Source organism: Tachypleus tridentatus, chromosome 6 (genome assembly GCF_004210375.1).
Source record: "Tachypleus tridentatus isolate NWPU-2018 chromosome 6, ASM421037v1, whole genome shotgun sequence".
Classification (NCBI taxonomy): domain Eukaryota; kingdom Metazoa; phylum Arthropoda; class Merostomata; order Xiphosura; family Limulidae; genus Tachypleus; species Tachypleus tridentatus.
Window position 1 is genome coordinate 58,821,082 of NC_134830.1, and position 21,547 is coordinate 58,842,628.

Genomic DNA, 21,547 nt, shown 5'->3' on the forward strand with positions numbered 1-21,547 from the left:
CAGTTTGAGTGGGTTTTAAACAATATTAAAAAAGCATCGTATTATTCATAAAACGAGGTTAACGGAGTAATCGTTATTTCACTTACGGCCGCGTTTTGCTTGTGTCTAAAATGACTTCTCATTAACAACTGCGTTCGGTAAACGCATTTATAAGAGTTTCAACTGGAAAGAAGTTTAATTAATCAACTGTGTTATATAATTCACAGGAACAACAATATATAAACACAAATGCACACACAATGAACGCATTTAAAAAAAAACGGATTCGTTAATCTATCAATAATCAAAGAGTATAAAAAGTATATAGTTCTAGAAGGATTGTTTATTTATTGAATTTCGAGCAAAACTATTAGAGAACTATCTGCACAAGCTGTCCATAATGTAAAGACCCGGCATGGCCAGGTGGTTAAGACACTCGACTCATAATCCGAGGATCGCAGGTTCGAATCACCGTCACACCCACCATACTCGCCTCTTAAGCTGTGGAAGCGTTATAATTTGACGGTCAATCCCACTATGCGTTGGTAAAAGAGTAGCTTAAGAGTCGGCAGTGGGTGGAGATAACTTCCCTCTAGTCTTACACTGCTAAATTAGAGACGGCTAGCGCATATAGCCCTCGTGTAGCTTTGCGTAAAATTCAAAACAAACGAAACCATAATTTAAAAGTGATAGATTAGAGAGAAGACAGCTAGTCCTCACCACCCATTGCCAACTTTTTGGCTACGTGTTACTAACGAAAAATATAACGCTCCAGCGCCTGAAAGGTCGAGCATGTTAGGAGGTAGGGTTCAAACTCCGACTTTCTGATTGTAAATTGAGTTCCTTAAGCAAGTAGTGGGGCTCCGACAGTAAAGCTGTATACATGGTTTAAATAGCTTATTGGTGATACAAAATAAAATATGGAGCTACAACGACAGTGGTAAGATGAAGCACATATTTTAGATAATATGTTCATAGTACAAGCCAAAATACAAATATTTCATTGCGAAGCTCAAATAATTTAAAGGTTTATAAGATACTCGACAGATGGCACTAAAGTAATGCAAACCTTATGAACTGCGACTTTCAGAAAAGGTATTTTCTGGAGGCTACTTACTTACAGGCTTACTTTCTTAAATTTCAGTTTGAACATTTAACAGAACAAAAAGTGTTGGTCATACAACGTTGGTACGTTAATTTTGTTTATTATTTTACTTATAAGGAATCCAGATTTCGTCATTCGAGACTAAAATGAACAGACAATTGTAAAATCATAGCATTTTATTATCATCTGCACTAACAACCTTATTGCTTTGCTATTTGTATGTAACCAATTAACCTTCATACCATATTTGGTGAAGTTACGTCAACAGGGAGAGAAGTAGTAGTAAAAATGACGTAAAAATCTGCAAAACTCATGGTCTATTCAATATAGACTTTCTATTTAAATACATACCTACATGTTATTATATATATATATATACACGCACACACTACGAAAACAATATTACAATAAGATAAACATTTAAAGTTATGTTTCCATTACCGTTCTTGTTGTCATAATAGACATGATCAGTGGTCATAGCTCTTTGTGGATTTTCTGCCTTCCGAACAAAATTCTGACGCTGATGTTAAACTCGCCAATAAGTAAGAGTTGAGAGTTGAGTGCTTAAAAACAAAGTTTCAGCTTCTACTGACTGGTGGTGAAAGAATAATCCTAAATTTAGGTCTCATTATAATGTTGTTTTATTATAAAATTCATTATTGTTTAATAGTGTCGATTTTATTTGCCTATGGACGATCAATGTATGTCATAGCATTAGATATATTGATTTATATATATATATATATATATATACATTTGTGTGTTTGTGTGGGTATGTACGACAATACTTAATAGTTGTGTAAAAAACTAAAAAATCGCAAATTTGAAATGTTGTAGTTATTACATCTTGGATATTACGGCCGGTATGTTTTTTTTAGGATATTTAGTAATGAAATGAATTTTACTTTTGTGTTTTGACTAACGTTTTTTGAAACACTCTTTTTGATTTTTTTAACTATTATACTCATTAATTATTTTAACTGTGATTTAGAAAAATAAGAAAACAAAATAGATATATTATAAAATATACTCTTTCGAAAGAGGGCGTCCTTCGTTTTTTTTTATTTATGTGAAAATACTATGTATGTGTTTTTTTTTATAACAAAGCCACATCGGGTCATCTGCTGAGTCCACCGAGGAGAATCGAAGACAGTACTATGACTTGGATGGAATTGTTAATCATGAACATATTTTGCAGCAAATACTTGTACATTTTAGTTTCAAAATAAATAGTTTAGTGAACAATTTCTGATAGTGTCAGAACATGCGATCATTTTCTACTGAAACTAAATCATTAGCACATCTAAATTTGGACTGGCATGGCCAGGTGATTAAGACACTCGACTCGTAAACTGAGGGTCGCGGGTTCGAATCCCCGTCACATCAGCCGTAGGGGCGTTATAATTGACGATCAATCTCACAATTCGTTGGTACAAGAGTAGCTTAATAGCTTTGCTATAAGAAAACACACTAACACACGGCTAGCGCAAATAACCTTCATGATGGTTTGCACCAAATTAAAAAAAGAAAACAAACGTTATAAGTTGGTGTATTTGTCAGAAAAATTGTCTAAAAGCAATAATGAAAGAAAAGGAATGAAAAATTGAATGCGCTTATTTAAATAACAAAAAAGTTTCCAAAGGCTTCTGACTTTATCGTGTCTTTCTAAATTCGTTGAATGTGTGTTTAAAGCAAATAACACTAGTCAAATGCATTTCCATTAAATTGAAAGGTATATAAAGAAAATACTAAAGACTACATAATTCTACGAGCTCAAAAATATCATCGCATGAAAGACAAAACTGTTTATTCTCTGTCCCCTTTGCAGAGTTTTAGCAGAGATCTAAACTGTATTGTTTCAGGCGAAATGACTTTGTTTGTAGTTAAATATTAGGTTGTTCAGAAATAAATGTCGTAATTCTCACAATGACATTTAGAAGCTGAATATTGAGTTGGTTTAATCCAACTTTTGCCTTAAGTGTCTGTTGTTTCAACTCTACTAAGAATAAGTTTCGTAACCTTCAAGGCAACATGGACAAGAAAGACTTTCGTCTGATTTTCTTCTACGACTTCAATCTTGGACGAAAAGCTACCGAAACTATATGGAACATCAACCAGGCATTTGGCCATGGATCTGTTACTGAAAATATAGTTCAGCGTTGTTCCAAAGATTTCGACGTGGAGATGGAAGTCTTGAAGACCACAAAGGTCGTGGAAGGAAGCCATCCTTAGATGAAAACACATTAAGGAAAGTAGTTGAGACAGACCCTCGCACAACAGTACGTGAGATTGCAGAAAAGCTAGGCACAAGCAAATACTCAGTGCGTTTGGAAAGACTAAAAAGTTGGACAAGTTGGTTCCGCATGAGCTGACTGAAGATCAACAAAATCGGCGTAATGAGACCTGTCAAGGATGACGCTCCAAAAATTGAACGAATTGGGAATCGAGGTTCTGTCTCATTCACCTTATTCCCCAGACCTTTCCCCTGGTGATTTTCTTTCTTTTTTAAAGCAATTTGACAACTTTTGGAACAATAAGCGCTTTCAAAACCAGGCAGCTGCAGAAGAAGCTTTCAGGGAGTTTATTGACCATAGAAACTATGATTTCTACAGCAGGGACATAAACAGTATTGTTACACGTTGGTAAAAGTGTGTTGAAGCAAATGGTGCTTACTTTGATTAAATCATGTTTTACAACACAAGTTTATAATTTTCTAAACCTCGCAGTTCAAAAACGACATTTATTTCTTGAAATCTAATAAAATGTCGTGTATTAAACAGTGTATTAAACTTTTAATTAATTGTTCTAAAATGTTGCCCTGATGAGATATACTGTGACTAGATGATTCAGTTCTAATAAGGTTCTAATAAGTAACTTCGTAAACAGTTCTTGAACAGATTTAGCTACGGATCAACTACGTATCAGATTAAACACTAACTCTTTCAACAGTTGGTAGAAACACTAGATCTGTAAAGTAGAAATTAGAAACCATAGTCAGGCACGACAGTGTAACATCGGGAACTTGCAGGTATAACGGAAATTTTCCTTAACAGTTTTTAGCGCCTGATAAAATCCGTAACATAACCTCAACTTTAAAAAGTCCGAATTTACCTTCACATTCTGATAATATAAGTAATTTGAACCTTGATATAACTTTGCTTTTCTTATTCAATATATACTTAATACAGTCACTATCAAATAATTTCAAGTTTTGGACAAACTTATTCGGAACATTAAAGAGAAATATGTCAAAAACACAAGTAAAACTGTCTTTTAAACGTTCTATAAAATCTTATGATAGATAAAACTGGTTGGTTATTTTGGATATTTGCGTAAAGCTTACACAAAGTTTGTTTTGTTTTGAATTTTGCGCAAAGATACACGAAGACTATCTGTGTTACCCGTCGCTAATTTAGTAGCGATATACTAAAGGGAAAACAGCTAGTCAACATCACCCACTGCCAACTCTTGGAATACTCTTTTACTAACAAATAGTGGGACCGTCACTTTATAACGTCCCTACGGCTGAGATGGCGACCATATTTGGTGAGGGGAAATGGATTCCATGGCCCTCGTTTTGTGAGTGGAGAGTCTCACACTAGGAATATCTTCACTAGCGTCCTAAATAGTTAACTGATAGGCTAGAAAAAAGAAAGCTTACTATTCAACAGCACTCATCCTATTCCTCTGAGTTTCTCTGATCGTATAGTGGGAACGACTGCCAATCTTATAACTCACTCACTGCTCTATAGTATGGGGTCAATGGAACGCGATCCATGGACCCTACGAGTTTCAGTCCGGCAAGCTAAATAATAGGTTACGCCCAATGCGAAAACAGAAACGATTGAAGTAGTTATCTGTTTCAAATTGTATAAACAAGTAGTTGGATCAGCTAATTTTCATGGGTTGAATGGTTTCTCTGTAAAAATGACTCAGACTCTGCAAAAAGAAACTAGCATTAGTGTATGTTTCAGAGCAAACCCACCTTCGGATACCTGCGGTGACCACTGAGGGGAATAAAACCTCTGATTTTGCACTGTAAGTATGGAAACTTGCCGCTGCCCAGGATTTAAATACCGTCACCAAACATGCTTATCCTTTCAGCATTTGGAATATTAGAATGTTAAGATCACTCCCACTACTCGTTGGCGGTGGTTGGCTTAGACTAGCAGCTTTCTCTCTAATCTATAAGTTCTGGATTAGGGGCGATTAGCTCAGGAAGCCCTCTAGTAGCTTTGTGCGAAATTTAGAGACAAAATTATTTCATACATTCCAAATAACTTGCTTAAGTGTTTAATTTTCGTAAACAAAAAAAATATCTTTCCAAGTAGCACTAATCTTTACGGTGTCCGTTTCTCTCAAGTCTTAAAGTTTCGCTTTTGTTCTCACATATATAATATTTGGGGAAAGAAACTTTACGACACAGCTTTTAAACGAATTTGTAGCAGAAGATACTTGAATGCCATAAATCAACATAATTTCTCAACATTACAGTATTTACAAATGATATAGTGTTTTAGTGAGTTTATTGTTGCCAAATAACTTATTATTTATTTTTCTTATTATGTGTTTGTTATAAATCTGTCTGATAGAAATCATATATAATGTATTGTTTGAAATAACATATAATTAAATAATAAACAATCGAAAGTGTTTAGAAGCTCGAGAGAAAACATAAGTGTGTTAGAGTATACTTGTTAGCCAAAAGTGAAAAGTGTTAGTTTTTTACGCATGTATACCGTATAGAATTAAGGTTACTAGATGGTGACGTATTGTTTCAACACATGTATAATGTAGAGGATTAGAGTTACTGGATAGTGAGTTATTGTTTTAGCACATGTATACTGTAGAGGATTAGGTTACTAGATAGTGAGTTATCGTTTCAACACATGTATTGTTTGTTTGTTTTTTTGAATTTCGTGCAAAGCTAATCGAGGGCTATCTGCGCTAGCCGTCCCTAATTTTGCAGTGTAAGACTAGAGGAAAGGCAGCTAGTCATCACCACCCACTGCCAACTCTTGGGCTACTCTTTTACCAACGAACGGTGGGATAGACCGTCACATTATAACGCCCCAACGGCTGAAAGGGCGAGCATGGTTGGTGCGATGGGGATTCGAACCCACGACTCTCAAATCACGAGTCGAACGCCTTAACCCACCTGGCCATGCCGAGCCTCAACACATGCATACTGTATAGGATTAGGGTTACTAAATGGTGAGTTATCGTTTCAACACATGTATACTGTATAGGATTAGGGTTACTACATGGTGAGTTATCGTTTCAACACATGTATACTGTATAGGATTAGGGTTACTAAATGGTGAGTTATCGTTTCAACACATGTATACTGTATAGGATTAGGGTTACTAAATGGTGAGTTATCGTTTCAACACATGTATACTGTATAGGATTAGGGTTACTAAATGGTGAGTTATCGTTTCAACACATGTATACTGTATAGGATTAGGGTTACTAAATGGTGAGTTATCGTTTCAACACATGTATACTGTATAGGATTAGGGTTACTAAATGGTGAGTTATCGTTTCAACACATGTATACTGTATAGGATTAGGGTTACTAAATGGTGAGTTATCGTTTCAACACATGTATACTGTATAGGATTAGGGTTACTACATGGTGAGTTATCGTTTCAACACATGTATACTGTATAGGAGTAGTGTTACTAAATGGTGAGTTATCGTTTCAACACACATACCGTATACCGTATAGGATTAGGGTTACTAAATGGTGAGTTATCGTTTCAACACATGTATACTGTATAGGATTAGGGTTACTAAATGGTGAGTTATCGTTTCAACACATGTATACTGTATAGGATTAGGGTTACTAAATGGTGAGTTATCGTTTCAACACATGTATACTGTATAGGATTAGGGTTACTACATGGTGAGTTATCGTTTCAACACATGTATACTGTATAGGATTAGGGTTACTAAATGGTGAGTTATCGTTTCAACACATGTATACTGTATAGGATTAGGGTTACTACATGGTGAGTTATCGTTTCAACACATGTATACTGTATAGGATTAGGGTTACTACATGGTGAGTTATCGTTTCAACACATGTATACTGTATAGGATTAGGGTTACTACATGGTGAGTTATCGTTTCAACACATGTATACTGTATAGGATTAGTGTTTAATCCGACGAAAGAAACTTTATGAAAGCTTATCATTCAATTCTCAATAAATCCATGATTAAAGTGATTATTCCTAAATCACGAAGCTATTTTATCGCAAAACTTTATGAGATTTAACGTTAAACTTGGAAGATGCAAAAAAAATGTAGTTTCAATTTAGCTATTTCTTCCAGACATTTTATCACTTTCTTATCCCTAAATAACTCTGCGTATCATCTATTAAATTTGCAGGTGGCGAAATGAGAGTTTCGTACATAATTTTAGTTATTGACCTTCCAGGATTATTTTAAGTTTCACATGAGTTTAAATACCTGCTAATTAGAAATATTTTCCTCTAAAATGACTTAAGATTAAAGTTGTTAAAGTCTAAGTTTTCTAATACTTAAAACAGTAGACCTATTTAATCAAGATCCCAATTAGACACATTTTCACGCAACTCACTTAATACTTCTCATGTAGTTGTTGTTGTTTTGAATTAAGCACAAAGCTACACAATGGGCTATCTTTTCTCTGCCCACCACGGGTACTTCCCATGTAAGCCTATCTATCTGATATTAAGAATATTCAAGCATATATATTGCAAAAGTATGAAATCTATTACTAGTTACGATTCTCTTTCAAAGCTACTTAAATTCGTGATTAAATCTGAATTATTCCGAGTTTCAAAATATAGAATACAGAGGCGTTTGGTCATTGCAATAACCAAGAATTGAATCCTTGTCACAGAATGAAATGACACTCTGTTATTCCAATGGCGTAACAAGGTTTTCCACTCAAGGGGGAACCATAAATTAATAGACTGAAATTGATCTAGTTTTTTAAATAAGGTGATCATTAAAATAAATCAAATTAAATCTAATAGTATTTACACAAGTTTTATTTTTTATTAAATGGTACAAAACGAGTTTATTATATATATATGACACCTGAAAATAATATGTGATCGATACGCGCAGTTCTTTTTTCAGGAGGGGACAGTCCATATTGAATATTCCTGAACTCGGAATATAGGATGCTTACGTATTCGATTATCGCAGTAATAAGATATTAGAAAAGTTGTTTAGTGAAATAAAGCGTGATTTACTCGTGGCCCAAAAAACGTAAAAGAGACAAGATAACCTATACAAAAACTAACATATTTTATCCAAACTAGTAGAAAAACAAAAGAATAAATTAAGTGTCAGTCGTCAAGTAAACAAGGTGAAGCAGAGCACATGTCATTATGACTCTCTTATGGTATAATCCAATCTAACAACTAAAACTAAAGTACTATAATTCAATAAATGGTTTAATCCAATCTCACCTAATATTTAAAATAACAATATTCTAACAGGTTTTTACAGTGCATATGATACCGATTATAAATGGATTTTACAGTGTATATAGTGTAAAGTTTAATAAAACTAATGTTTTTAACTTTAAACACTAGTTTTATTACACCACACTGTAGAAAGTCATTGACACTAAATTCAACATACCTGGTTAAATAACAACACACAAAAAACGCCTCTGTTGTCAGTTATTATATTTCTATTTAAAATGTTAACTTACATTTAATTCGAAGTTATTAATAGTTCATAATTAACCTTTATGTTCATCCCACCATTTCAATTACTTAGTTACAAAAAACAGTTCTCATAGGTCGAACTATATAAAGCACTTGGGATAAAACCTTGACATTATAAACAAATAGAATTATATATAACAACAAGCATCACATAATCATATCAAACTTACATAATTAAAGTACTAAATGTGTGTCTTTTTTATGTTGAATGCTGGATATTCTTTTCCATTTATTCTCTATTTATATCTGAATGCAACGTTCAAGCAGAGCGTTGCCTCCCACAGATTATTATCCGTTTGTTGCTCTCAACGCTTCTGCTTCACTCACGTTCATCCATTTATTAAGACTACTGGACTTAACCTCTACTTCGTTTTCCTTCAATTTTTCATGTTAATGTTAAATTCCCTTGTTTGTTCTTTCTAATTGCATGACCTGGTAACTGGAGTTGTATTTGTTATTATCTTATTTCTGTATGGTACAGCTCTTATCAGCACATCTTCATTCATTATATGACATGTCCACGATATCCTTAACATCATCTTTAAGACCACATCTCAATAGCTTATAGTTTGGTTGTCAAAGTTGATGAAATTGTCCACCATTCACCGCTGTATGTAAGAATATATACATAACAATGTGGCGCTCAGAGCTTGATTTCCACCGATACTTTATTACAGCGGTTTTCATTTCTTTCTTGACAATACAGGCTGTCAATTTAACGATAATAAATGTCTGTTTTCTTCTCCTTTTCTCAAATCCTGAATGGTCACTTAATCTTTGTGTTTTTTTTCTGTTTTACTTGTACTTCGTGATTATTTCTGTGACTCCTGCCAAATGACCACCAGAATAGTGGTATAAAAGGAAAAAAAAAACTCATTCAAACACTTGTTTTATGAAGTTGTACTGTTTATACCTCAGCCGCCAGACAATCCACTCCTCTTGTTTATGACGACACTGTCACTTTATTTGTCCTTGTTGTACCTGACTCTTGACATTGTTTGGTTCTTTCTGGAGTTAAACGGTAACAAGTCTAATACAACAGTCAACTCATTAAAAAAGCACCTGAGAACCTATTCATCCATCATATGAGAATTTCTTCAAACATATATTTCTCATACGTTGACAGCCTCATGATAACTCATAAATAATATTTTAAAGCGTATATTTATGATAATTTAAAACATATGTCCCTCATACGTTGGCGACCATGTGCTCATTGAAAAATAATTCTAGATCTCACATTTATAATTGTTTAAAACATACACTCCACACACACTGGCAACGTCAGAGTTAATGATAAACAATCGTAAATTGTATATTTATAATTATTTAAAACATATATTCCTCGTGCACTAGAAACAACATGATAACTGATAAATAATTGCATATTTATAATATGCAATTTATAATCTACATATTTATAATATAAAATTGCATATTTATAATATGCATATTTATAATCTACATATTTATAATAGTTTAAAATACTATACGAGAGCATTAGGTTTCTTTGTTTTAGCTATCAAATGTACATTATTAGAATAAATATACGAAATAGAAATGCAACCAATATTACGATAGTATCGACGTCTAACAAAAACAAATTGTGAATATATTAATATAACATTACATACGCTTTTAAGTTCAACCGGCCAAACAAATGCACCACAGAAGAATAAAAACAGAATCTAAATGAAGCTAAAGTGGTTATATGTCTAAACTAAGCAGGAGAAAGAAACATTAACCAGTAGATGTTACGAGGAATTTAATTGGATATGATTCTTATTTTTTGAAATAGTTTAAGTGAAACTCTCAAAGACTTGCCTGCATGAATGTGAAAACAGCCAATGAAATTTGCTTCTTTTAGATTATTGAGGTTTATATTATCCCATTCAACTTATAATCATCAGAGAGCGTGTGAAAGATTCCTACTTTGTTATACTGAAGATTATAGGGCTGAAATGTTCGAGATTTTTGGTACTAATCACAAGAATTGAAAATAAAAGCATAATATTATTAAGTTATCAATATTTACTATGAAACTGAATTAGCACGCTTGTGTTCAACTCCAGCCATTAATCACATAAAGCGAGGGAAAGAATCGCACATATTTAATATACTTTAAAATTCTGAAATTTAAAATAATTCTTCAGAACTTTTGCTTTGCACACTTATATAGTCGGTTTCATGTTTGCCACGAAACATAAAGAAGTTATGCTACATTTAACTAACATAAAATGAAAACTATCTCACCTTATGGTCAAACATGGAATGAAGTTTCTTAACTACGAATGATAAGATTTGTGCGTAATATAATTTTACGTTTCTCTTCGTCTGGATATTCTATACTTTACTGTTCTTTACATTTGTTGATATTAAGCCGAAAATGGCCACAAACAATATTAAGCTAATACTTAATGAATGTTATTAAACATTAAGGTTTAAACATTAAACTTAAAAACGTTAAGTCTTTAAGTATATCAATCACATTTTAAATAAATTCCCTAAAGATTGGAAAAATGCCAAAAATGTGCTATATACCAATATTCATAAACAAATAAATATTTCCATGCAAAGTTTTTCTACGCCAAGTGAATATGGCAGCGAATCTTATTTCGCATTATTTCAAGTATTTTTAAATTAGTTTTTATAGTGTCTGAAATGACAATTAACTTTAACTTGTAAACAGTAAGAGTTAGTTAAGTTCCCTAACTTGATCCAAATCCATTAAATTTGTTATGTTAATTATTTTATTTTTTTGGTATTGAAATTAAATCTTATATCGTGGATAAAGGTTCAAGGCAAGAAATTAATAACGTTTTAATAACCTTTCCTCGGTATGTTTAAAATAAAGACAAGTCTAGCTAACTTTATAACCCCGTACTAAGAGCAAAGGCCAACCTAAATGTCTTTCGTACCACACTGTAAATTGCTTACTTGTTACGGTTACTGAGCAGAATATTACAATCACCTAAATGCCATACCTTTACGATCCCACACTTCAGATAGTCTGTCCACTCGTTGTTCTGGTCATTGACAAACCACGTACCGTTAGACCAACACACTTTTTCTGCATATCCTGTGTAGATAAAACAAATACAATAACATCCGGGCTGTTTTAAACAAAAACAAGAAAGATAAAATAATTTAAAATTTGAGATTAAAATATAAATTTTAAAAATTTACAAATAAAAACATTACCCATAAGCTCAGTAACTCTTAAGACTATTAAAAACTAGTCTATAAGTAACAGGTATAAAAACATTAAAGTTAAAATGTTTGATGCAACGGGGATTCGATCCCACGACCTTTAGATTAGGAGCCGAATGCCTTAACCCACCTGGCCACGCTGGGCCTAACAGAAACACCTGCATCAGGAATTGTTAATTTTTCGTTATCCAAATTTTAAACAGTTCATGTTTAGTAGTGTTATATATCATGGATATGTATGTATATTGTAGTTTTGTCCAATAATAACATTGGATTTGGAGGTGCTCACAATCATATGCCAAGCCACTCCATATTAATATTAGGTGTTAATTATTTGAAGTTGGAATTTTCCTAAGACTAACTTTTAAGTACAACTTTCTAAAGTAAATTTTACGTTTATTTATACATTACTTCTGACAGAACTGCAAACATTATACGAAGAATATAACTTAAAACGTCAAATATTTAGGCAGTATTCATATCCTCTTTTTGTAGTTTACATTTGCACGTAAACATTAAAACGTTTACGTAACGAATTCAAGACATAGCTAACAACTACTAGTCTCTTATTCTTCTTGCTGTGAAGATTAAAAGATAATTCAAAAATAAAAAATAAAGCATTTTCCTTAAAGGTAGCACTTTTGAAATATTTGTTTCACTCTCCCCTATTGTCTGATTTGTTTTGATTATTTGTGAAGGCGTTGGGGACAAGAATAAGGCTTAATAAGAGGTAAAATGGAGCAACAAAAGTAAAGAAAATATGGAACTAGTTCTGTATGTCATTTGAACTAAAACTACCGATGCTATGAATTATATATAGAAATTCTAGTCATATATATTTATCTCTAAAGCGAAAATAAAATAAGAAAGGTCCTTACTAGGACATTTCGGAGGGTCACTTTTAAAGTAGACATGATCAGGACAAACAGATCTTGTTGTTTTTCCACCTGGTGTGTCTGACCAGCAATGCCAACCATCCCAAGTTCGTGGACAATGCGGGGTGTCTACAAATACACAAAAGTTATAGATAGTGATTCATTACTACACTTTTTACAGAAGAAACATGTTCGATACTTATGTTAAATGCTACAAACTTTGTCCTACTTTTCATCAGCACATTATATCAAAATCTAAATGTATTTTAAAGTAGAAAGAAGTGACACAAATATGGTAAGATAAACGCTTGTTGTAGATTTAACTTCATCAGATAGAATATTTTTCTTCTGATCATTTATAGTTTATTTCTTAGAAGCTGAAATACCCGTTCTTTGTGTGGGTTATGGATTTACAAAAAATGTAGGGAGTGGATGTTACGATAGTTAACAAAATACATGACACATTATTAATTAACACTTCACCTAAAGTTTTTATAACTTTAATAACTAAAGATGTAAATAATTTAAACTATGCGATGGCTAAGGTAACTTTGTAGGAAGAAGTAGCAGATAATGTAGTGATAGAAGTATGTTTTCGTTACCTCTCCCCCTTCAATACCCAGTTTTATATGTCCTTTTACAGTGTTTCACAGTGATTTGTTAGCTGATGGTCATTAGGCCTAGAAATATCTTACAAACTGAACTTGAAATGTCAAGAGTCAAAGTAGAAAGTTGATATAACTCAAGGAACGGCTCTTCATATCAGCCTCATGGTAAATGTTTGAGTAAAAACTTCAGCCGAGTTTATGTATTATTGCAATAATGGCGGCCATTTTTTACCGTATTCCACCATAGAGAGTGTAATAATGGGGGTGGAAAAGGTTTTGAACTACTATTAATGTGCTCGTTGTTCCACATTATCATCCCACAAAGTTTAGTTGCGATTGGACTGGCAATCTAGTATTAGATAAATATCGGACAAACAGACAGGCTTACAGATTTTCTGTGCCTTATACAAGTGTATATGTATCTAGTGCAATATGTATATAGGCTTCTACCAGAAGTAGAATATAATTGGGAACATAAATACTGTACGATTAGGTTTAGCCTTTATGTAAAAAGCATATTCTACGTTTCCTATATCAAGCTGACACTTATATATATAGCGACACATAGACAATGACTTTATTTGAAAAAAACAAAACATTTTTAGTTGAAAGATATATAAAGAGTGTAAAAACAAGACCACCCCACAACCCCGATGTTTATAGCTTTAAAACTTGGGCCAGAAATAAGTAGAGTTCAATATGTGGAATAAGCGGATAATACTACTGTATAATCTAGGGAGTGAAACCCGTAAAGTATTAGTTAGTTTAAAAGGTATCTGAACGATTCGGCCCACGCAATAATGGTAATACACTATCTAATAGTTTGTTTGTTTTGAATTTTCCGCAAAGCTACACGAGGGCTATCTGCGCTAGCTGTCCCTAATATAGTAGTGTAAGACTAGAGGGAGGGCAGCTAGTCATCACCACCCACCGCCAACTCTTAAGCTACTCTTTTACCAACGAATAGTGGGATTAACCGTCACATTATAACGCCCTCACGGCTGAAAGGGCGAGCATGTTTGGTGTGACAGGGATTCGAACCCACGACCCTCATATTATGAGTCGAGTGCCTTAACCACCTGACCATGCCGGGCACTATTTAATAAATTTAACCCCTATTCTCTGGCCTAAAGTATATTTACTATCTGCAGCCAGATGTTCTTTATAAAACAGAAGAACAATGAAAGAAAACAGATTATTAAAAGTAAACCAGTGAAGATGATGAAGAAATCTTGTTTTCTGTGGTTGAAATGTGTGCAGTAGAATAATCTTTGAAGCATTAAAATGGGTTAATATATATGCATTTCTACAAAGAATCGAACTGGGCTCACAGTTATATTGTACCAAGAACCAACCTGATTGCAGTAACAGTTCATAGACTTTTGCGATTGTATTTCATAACAAACATGTATAATTTCTTGAATTTTACAATATGATTTATGAACATTGTTTATGGCAACAATGAATAGAAACATATGTTTGCGTGAGCTAAAAAATCTAACTTATATGAAATCCCTCTGTGTGTGTATGTGTTACTTCACGCTTAATTTCTCAAACCAGGAAGAGTCATAAAAGCTAAAATGCATTTATCCAGATAGGATAGTTCAATCATTGTCTGTTCATTACAATTTTTGACGGGTGTGAAAGAGTCCGTGAAACCTTATAAGTGTAGTGAGTGTTGGTATAATAAGACTAAAAAGTAAAGACGTAGTGTGGGATCACTAGATCTGTAGTTGGCCTAGAGCCAAGTGCATAAAATTTACTATGAAAGTAAAAATATCAATTAAATTTTATACTTGAATCGTTTTACCAGAAGAACCTGGGTTTTCTATGTATTAGAAAGAAATGGTTAACTAACTGATTTGTACCAATAATTATTCTATGAATAATCTTAATTTTCATTTGCTCACAGTGTTATTTATAAGATATTCGTTATATCATTTTTATTAAGCACGTGATTAATGTTTCATGAAGTAAAATCATAACATCAAATTATCAGAGTTGTGTTTACCATATTCAATGTTCTCAGTAGTAGCCATTTTCTTACAGCATTCTCTTGCGGCTTCACAACAAGACACCCATTTCTCAATATAACATGTTGATAAAAATGTCTTAAAAATTGGGTGGCTTCGGTTACTTGTTTCAGCTAGATAGGTAATATTTGTCATCGGGTCCTTCAATCTTCCCATGGACACATACCTGAAATATTAAAAATAATAGACAATTGTCCAACAATTTCTTAATTTACCAAATCTCTCGCAATATTGTGTATTATCTATTTATAACACTATGTAACAAAATTTTTACTTTTTCTTGTTCCTGGGTAGAAAGTTTTTTCTCAATTACTTATGCCTAAAGTAAATGGAAAATACCTATTTTTCTCTTCAAACTTTGCTTTTGTGACCTGGGAGTGTATAACGAAAACATGATGGGAGACTATATTTGGGGGCTGATACATGAAAGTGATTTACATTAAAGTCAAAAATCTCGAAAAACTACTCACTTCTAAACATTTTTGCACAACTTTAGTATAAAAACATGCAAATTTCGATTCATGTGTTGTTTTATTCAGAACTTATGTAAATGAAAATGTGCAAATTTGCCCGTTTTTACATAGAAAATAGGTTAATTTCTAAATTTCATTATCCAGGTCACAAAAGCAAAGTTTGAAGGAAAATAATGGCCATTTTCTGTACTTTTACAACGTAAGCAATTAAGAAATAACACATACTATCCAGGAACAAAATTTGTGTTACATAGTGTAATTATGTTAGGTTTCAGAATCTAACTCGTAAAATATTCAAGCAACCGAATGTTATACAATTAAAGCAAGTTATGGAATTTTGCAAATGCTACACATGGAACTTATTTTGTCACTTTGTTATATTTGTACAACGCACTAGAATCCCCCAACAAAATAACACAGTATGTTAAAGATAAAATTAAAAAAAAAGATACTAAAGTGAGCTCTAATGTCCAAAACTGCTTACCGAAACTTGGGGTTGGTTGTTTTGAAAGCCCAAGTCGGCATATAGAGATAGCAAGAAGCACAAGTGTCATACACGTAATGCTGCCAGGGTAGTTTGTATCCTTTCTGTGTCCGACATTCCACAAATTCTAGTGGTGTAGCTGTGGTGGTAAGGAGTGGAGTCATAGCACGTTCAAAGCGACCTGGGCCCCACAGTGTATTCCAGTTACGACCTGCTCCAGTCAGACCCAAATATTTTGAAGTTACTTTACGTTCTGCAGGAGATACGTCCCACTTTGTTGACAACAGCTCCCATTTGTCACCGAATAATTTTAACGAAGAATCTTCCCATTCATGAACCAAGATGGCAGCACTCCTCTGTTAAACAAAGAAATATCTCTAACATTCATGAACCTAGATGGCAGCACTCCTCTGTCACACAAAGAAATGTTTTTAGCACTCATAAACCTAGATGGCAGCACTCCTATATAAAACAAAGATATGTGAAAAACATTCATGAAACGAGACGGCAACGTTTCTCTGTAAAACAGAGATGTCTTTGGTATTCGTACCCAGAGATTTAGTCTGAAGTTTAAAATATCATGATATACCATTTAGCCCCCGAGTGGCTCAGCGGTATGTCTGCGGACTTACAACGCTAAAAACCGGGTTTCGATACCCGTGATGGGCAGAGCACAGATAGCCCATTGTGTAGCTTTGTGCTTAATTCAAAACAACAACAACATATACCATTTATTACTTTTCACATTATAAGGCCCTGGATCAAGTGAATCTGATTCACGTAACACAATGTACCACAGTGTATTAATTGATATATTGCCCGAGCAACTCGGTATTCTTCTTTCTAAGTTTAAAAATCATAGAAAACAATCATGGAAATAAAATGCTCGCGCTCTTTAATTTGAACGTCTCAGTTTTGACACGAGACGAGCATCTTAGAGTAAATCCATAGTCTGAAGTAGTACAGTATATATTATTAAGAGTCTTATATAAGCATTAGCTAACTAAGAATTATATTACTTTTTATGTTTTTATGGGTAGAAATAAAACTAATACTTTCTCAATAATAGAATGAAATCGGAACGCAGATCCATTGCTGGGTGAAACCTTAAATGAACATGTATTTATGAGGTAGCTCTAATGGCATCCGTATAAAGTCGTCCTATATTACAGGAAATGCACAGGCTTTCAATCAGACCATTCTATCTTTTTAAACAACAAATTATACTTTATTTATACAGCAAATACAAGCTTTCAATGAGTCATAGAATATAATAATATTACTGCTAAATTCTACGTCTGAAAACACTAACGAGGTATCTGAAGTAAATATATTTTGAGCGTTTCATATAATATTACCAGTTGCAATAACAGTTACCCTTAAAGAATAATGTCTCACGAGCCAAAAAGTACCTCAAATCAAACCCCAGAAGCTTGTATGAGATATCAAAGTCTGACTGTTCACAGTATATCTCGATCTGTTAACGCAGTGTATCATTAGCAGGTTAATCGAATACAAAACACTTCAAAATAAGCAATGTATACTTGAGAAAATTGTCATGTAGAGAAATTCATAAAGAATATACGTTTTTATTTTACTTTAGTTTCAGATTTTAGTTAATTTCTTAGTGTGATTTTAGTTAACTTCTTAGTGTGATTTGCCAACAATCTTATTAGTTTCTTAGCAGTTAATAATTCACGTGACCAGTTAAAAGCGGTCAGTATATTAAGAATTGAACTAAATATACTAATAAATGTGAATAATAATATTACTAAAAATAATCGTCACCAATTATATGAATTACATCACTCTTTTCAACGACCTTATTAAATACGTAAGGAGTGGAAACTCAATGTTCGTGTATCTTATCAGTAAACTTATTAATACTGTAACAATTTACAAACCCTACGTACACGTAATATGTAATTAAGCAACAGTAGAAATAATATTAATGTGATATATAGTTCCCTAGACTTAGCGTTCTTACTTTAAAATACTATACGTGTATAGTGTATTTACCATTACATCATCCAAAACTTAACTCTGTCTAAAACAATTTTTATCAAGTAGTTTTGATAGTTTTAGACTATATTATTTGATTCGTTTCTTGTTAAGTACTATGCTACACCATGAACTATCTGTGCTGCGCACATCGTGGATCAGGATATTAAAACCAAACAATCAGCGTTATAAGCCTTTAGACATCTCGCTTAGCCTCCGGCGAGGGAAGGGGAAAGAGGGGTAGAGTAATCAGTCATTCTTTAAAGGAGCAAACTCAAAACATCACTTGTAAGACAGTTTTGATAGTTTTAAAGTAACTAATCAGTGTGTTAAGAAGTAAACTAAAAGCAATACTTATTAGGTATTTGGATAGTTTCAAAGTAACTAATCAGTGTATAAATGAGTAAACTAAAAACAATACTTACTAGGTAGGTGGATAGTTTTAAAGTAACTAATCAGTGTGTTAAGAAGTAAACTAAAACAATACTTACTTGGTAGGTAGATAGTTTTAAAGTAACTAATCAGTGTGTTAAGAAGTAAACTAAAAACAATACTTACTTGGTAGGTAGATAGTTTTAAAGTAACTAATTAGTGTGTTAAGAAGTAAACTAAAAACAATACTTACTTGGTAGGTAGATAGTTTTAAAGTAACTAATCAATGTGTTAAGGAGTAAACTAAAAACAATACTTACTTGGTAGGTAGATAGTTTTAAAGTAACTAATCAATGTGTTAAGGAGTAAACTAAAAACAATACTTACTTGGTAGGTAGATAGTTTTAAAGTAACTAATCAATGTGTTAAGAAATAAACTAAAAACAATACTTACTTGGTAGGTAGATAGTTTTAAAGTAACTAATCAGTGTGTTAAGAAGTAAACTAAAAACAATACTTACTTGGTAGGTAGATAGTTTTAAAGTAACTAATCAATGTGTTAAGGAGTAAACTAAAAACAATACTTACTTGGTAGGTAGATAGTTTTAAAGTAACTAATCAATGTGTTAAGGAGTAAACTAAAAACAATACTTGTCAGGTAGTTTTAAAATAATCTCTCAGTATTTCAAGTAGTAAACCAAAAACATTACTTCCCAGTTAGTTTTGATAGTTTTAAAGCAACCAATCAGTGTGGTAAGAAGTAACCTAAAGACAGTAGACATCAGGTAGTTTTTGTAATATCATTAGAGCAATCAATATTCAAATAAATATGTGCATGTGTTTTTCTTATAGCAAAGATACATTGAGCTATCTGCTGAGTCCACCGAAGGAAATCGAACCCCTGATTTTAGCGTTGTAAATCCGAAGACTTACCGTTCGACCAGCGAGGGACTTTAAATAAATAAGCTTGTTCCTAAATAAAGTTACAGAGAACTATTGTAACTTCTGGATTCTCCACTGACGAAGACCGAAGAGTTTTCTCGTTATCACAGTATTTACGTACAAATACTGGATCCCCTTTCGGTAATTTATGAATCTACTTTAATCATGTGTCACGAACAAAATAACAGCACAGATGTTTATATTTCTATCTCTACTTCCTGTCTCATCTGAACTTTTAATGGGAAAGACGTTGTGTCTTAAAAGGTGACATTGTACAAAACGTAGTCCATGTTCGTTTATCAAAGTTAACAACTACGGTATGTGTAAGTGATAAAATTAAACGAACTTTTCACTTCTTATAAACCAGTTTCAATTGAATAGGGAAAAAACAGTTTACAAGCAAGCTGGTGGGTAAGCATAGTTGTAAAAAATTTGTGCTACAACATCAGACGTATAATAGGCATGCCATAATCCTGTTCATAAGAACGTACTAGAGAAACATTTAAATAAACAATACCATGTCTGCAATCGATTATAGAAAAGAAAATTGTTTGTGTTTTTAACACTACTTATGTATTATGTTTAGACTTATCTGGTTTTGGGAGATACGAATATAATCATGACGTGTTTATAAACTAAAAATAGGTGAAGGGAAAGTAAAGAGAGTCTTTAATAAACTGTTGGATAATTTCCAGCTTTGCATAAAACAACACATGGTAAGTGTTACATGATCACAGCAACGTTAGCAGGATCTCTTTAAAATCAAACAGTTTGGTTTGTTTTGAATTTTGCGCAAAGCTATACGAGGGCTATCTGCGCTAGCCGTCCTTAATTTAACAGTGTAAGACGAGAGGGAAGGCAACTAGTTATCACCACCCATCGACAACTCTTGGGCTATTCTTTTACCAACGAATAGTGGGATTGAATGTCACTTTATAACGCCCCCATGGCTGAAAGGGCGAGCATATCTAATGTGACGGGGATTCAAACCTGCGACCCTCATATTACAAATCGAGTGCCTTAACCACCTGGCCACGCCGGGCCGAAAATCAAATAGAATTTTTTTTCTCTGTTGGATTTTTGTATAAAATGTATTTCTAGTAGTTTTTTCTTTTCGGAATAATGAGGAATTTCCGACTGTTACGTCACAGAGTTTAGAAACTATCATCTTGTTATAAACTCGTCATGTTAAGCCGGAGCTAATTCTCATGTTGAAAAATACAAACTGTAGAAATCCGTTTAGAAACTGTCATCGTGTTAGTAATTCGTCATCTTAAATCACAGCCAATCTTCATGTTGAAAAATACAAACTGTAGAAATCCGTTTAAAAACTGTCATTATCTTGTTATTAACTCGTCATACTAACTCGGAGCCAATATCTATGTTGAAAACATTCCATAAACTACAGATTTTACACTTTTAGAAAGTTAAACATAAGTAATAAAATTAAAAAATAAATAAATCGCTGTTAATCTCATACATTAGAGTTCTTTATTCTTACTACCGTCACTTATTATGGCACATAAAATATCTAAATTAATCTTAATATTGGATTGGTTTATTTTGAATTTAGCGCAAGGCTAGCCGTCCCTAATTTAGCAGTGTAAGACTAGATGGAAAGAAGTTAGTCATCATCACACACCGCCAACTCTGGGCTATTATTTTACCAATGAAAAGTTGGGCCGACCGTCACTTTATAACGCCCTCACGGATGATAGGGCGAGCATGTTTCG

General features: G+C 33.1%; 1 protein-coding gene across 1 annotated transcript in view; it reads right to left on the bottom strand.

The window, feature by feature from the left end:
* Positions 1 to 21,547, bottom strand: part of LOC143252614 (calcitonin gene-related peptide type 1 receptor-like) — a 150,553-nt gene that overhangs the window by 38,590 nt on the left and 90,416 nt on the right. The window contains exons 2-5 of the mRNA XM_076505017.1: positions 16,500 to 16,855; positions 15,521 to 15,708; positions 12,905 to 13,030; positions 11,801 to 11,895 (exon numbers count right to left, since the gene is read on the bottom strand). Coding sequence (XP_076361132.1) covers positions 11,801 to 11,895; positions 12,905 to 13,030; positions 15,521 to 15,708; positions 16,500 to 16,855 — 765 coding nt within the window. The remainder of the gene's footprint in view (positions 1 to 11,800; positions 11,896 to 12,904; positions 13,031 to 15,520; positions 15,709 to 16,499; positions 16,856 to 21,547) is intronic.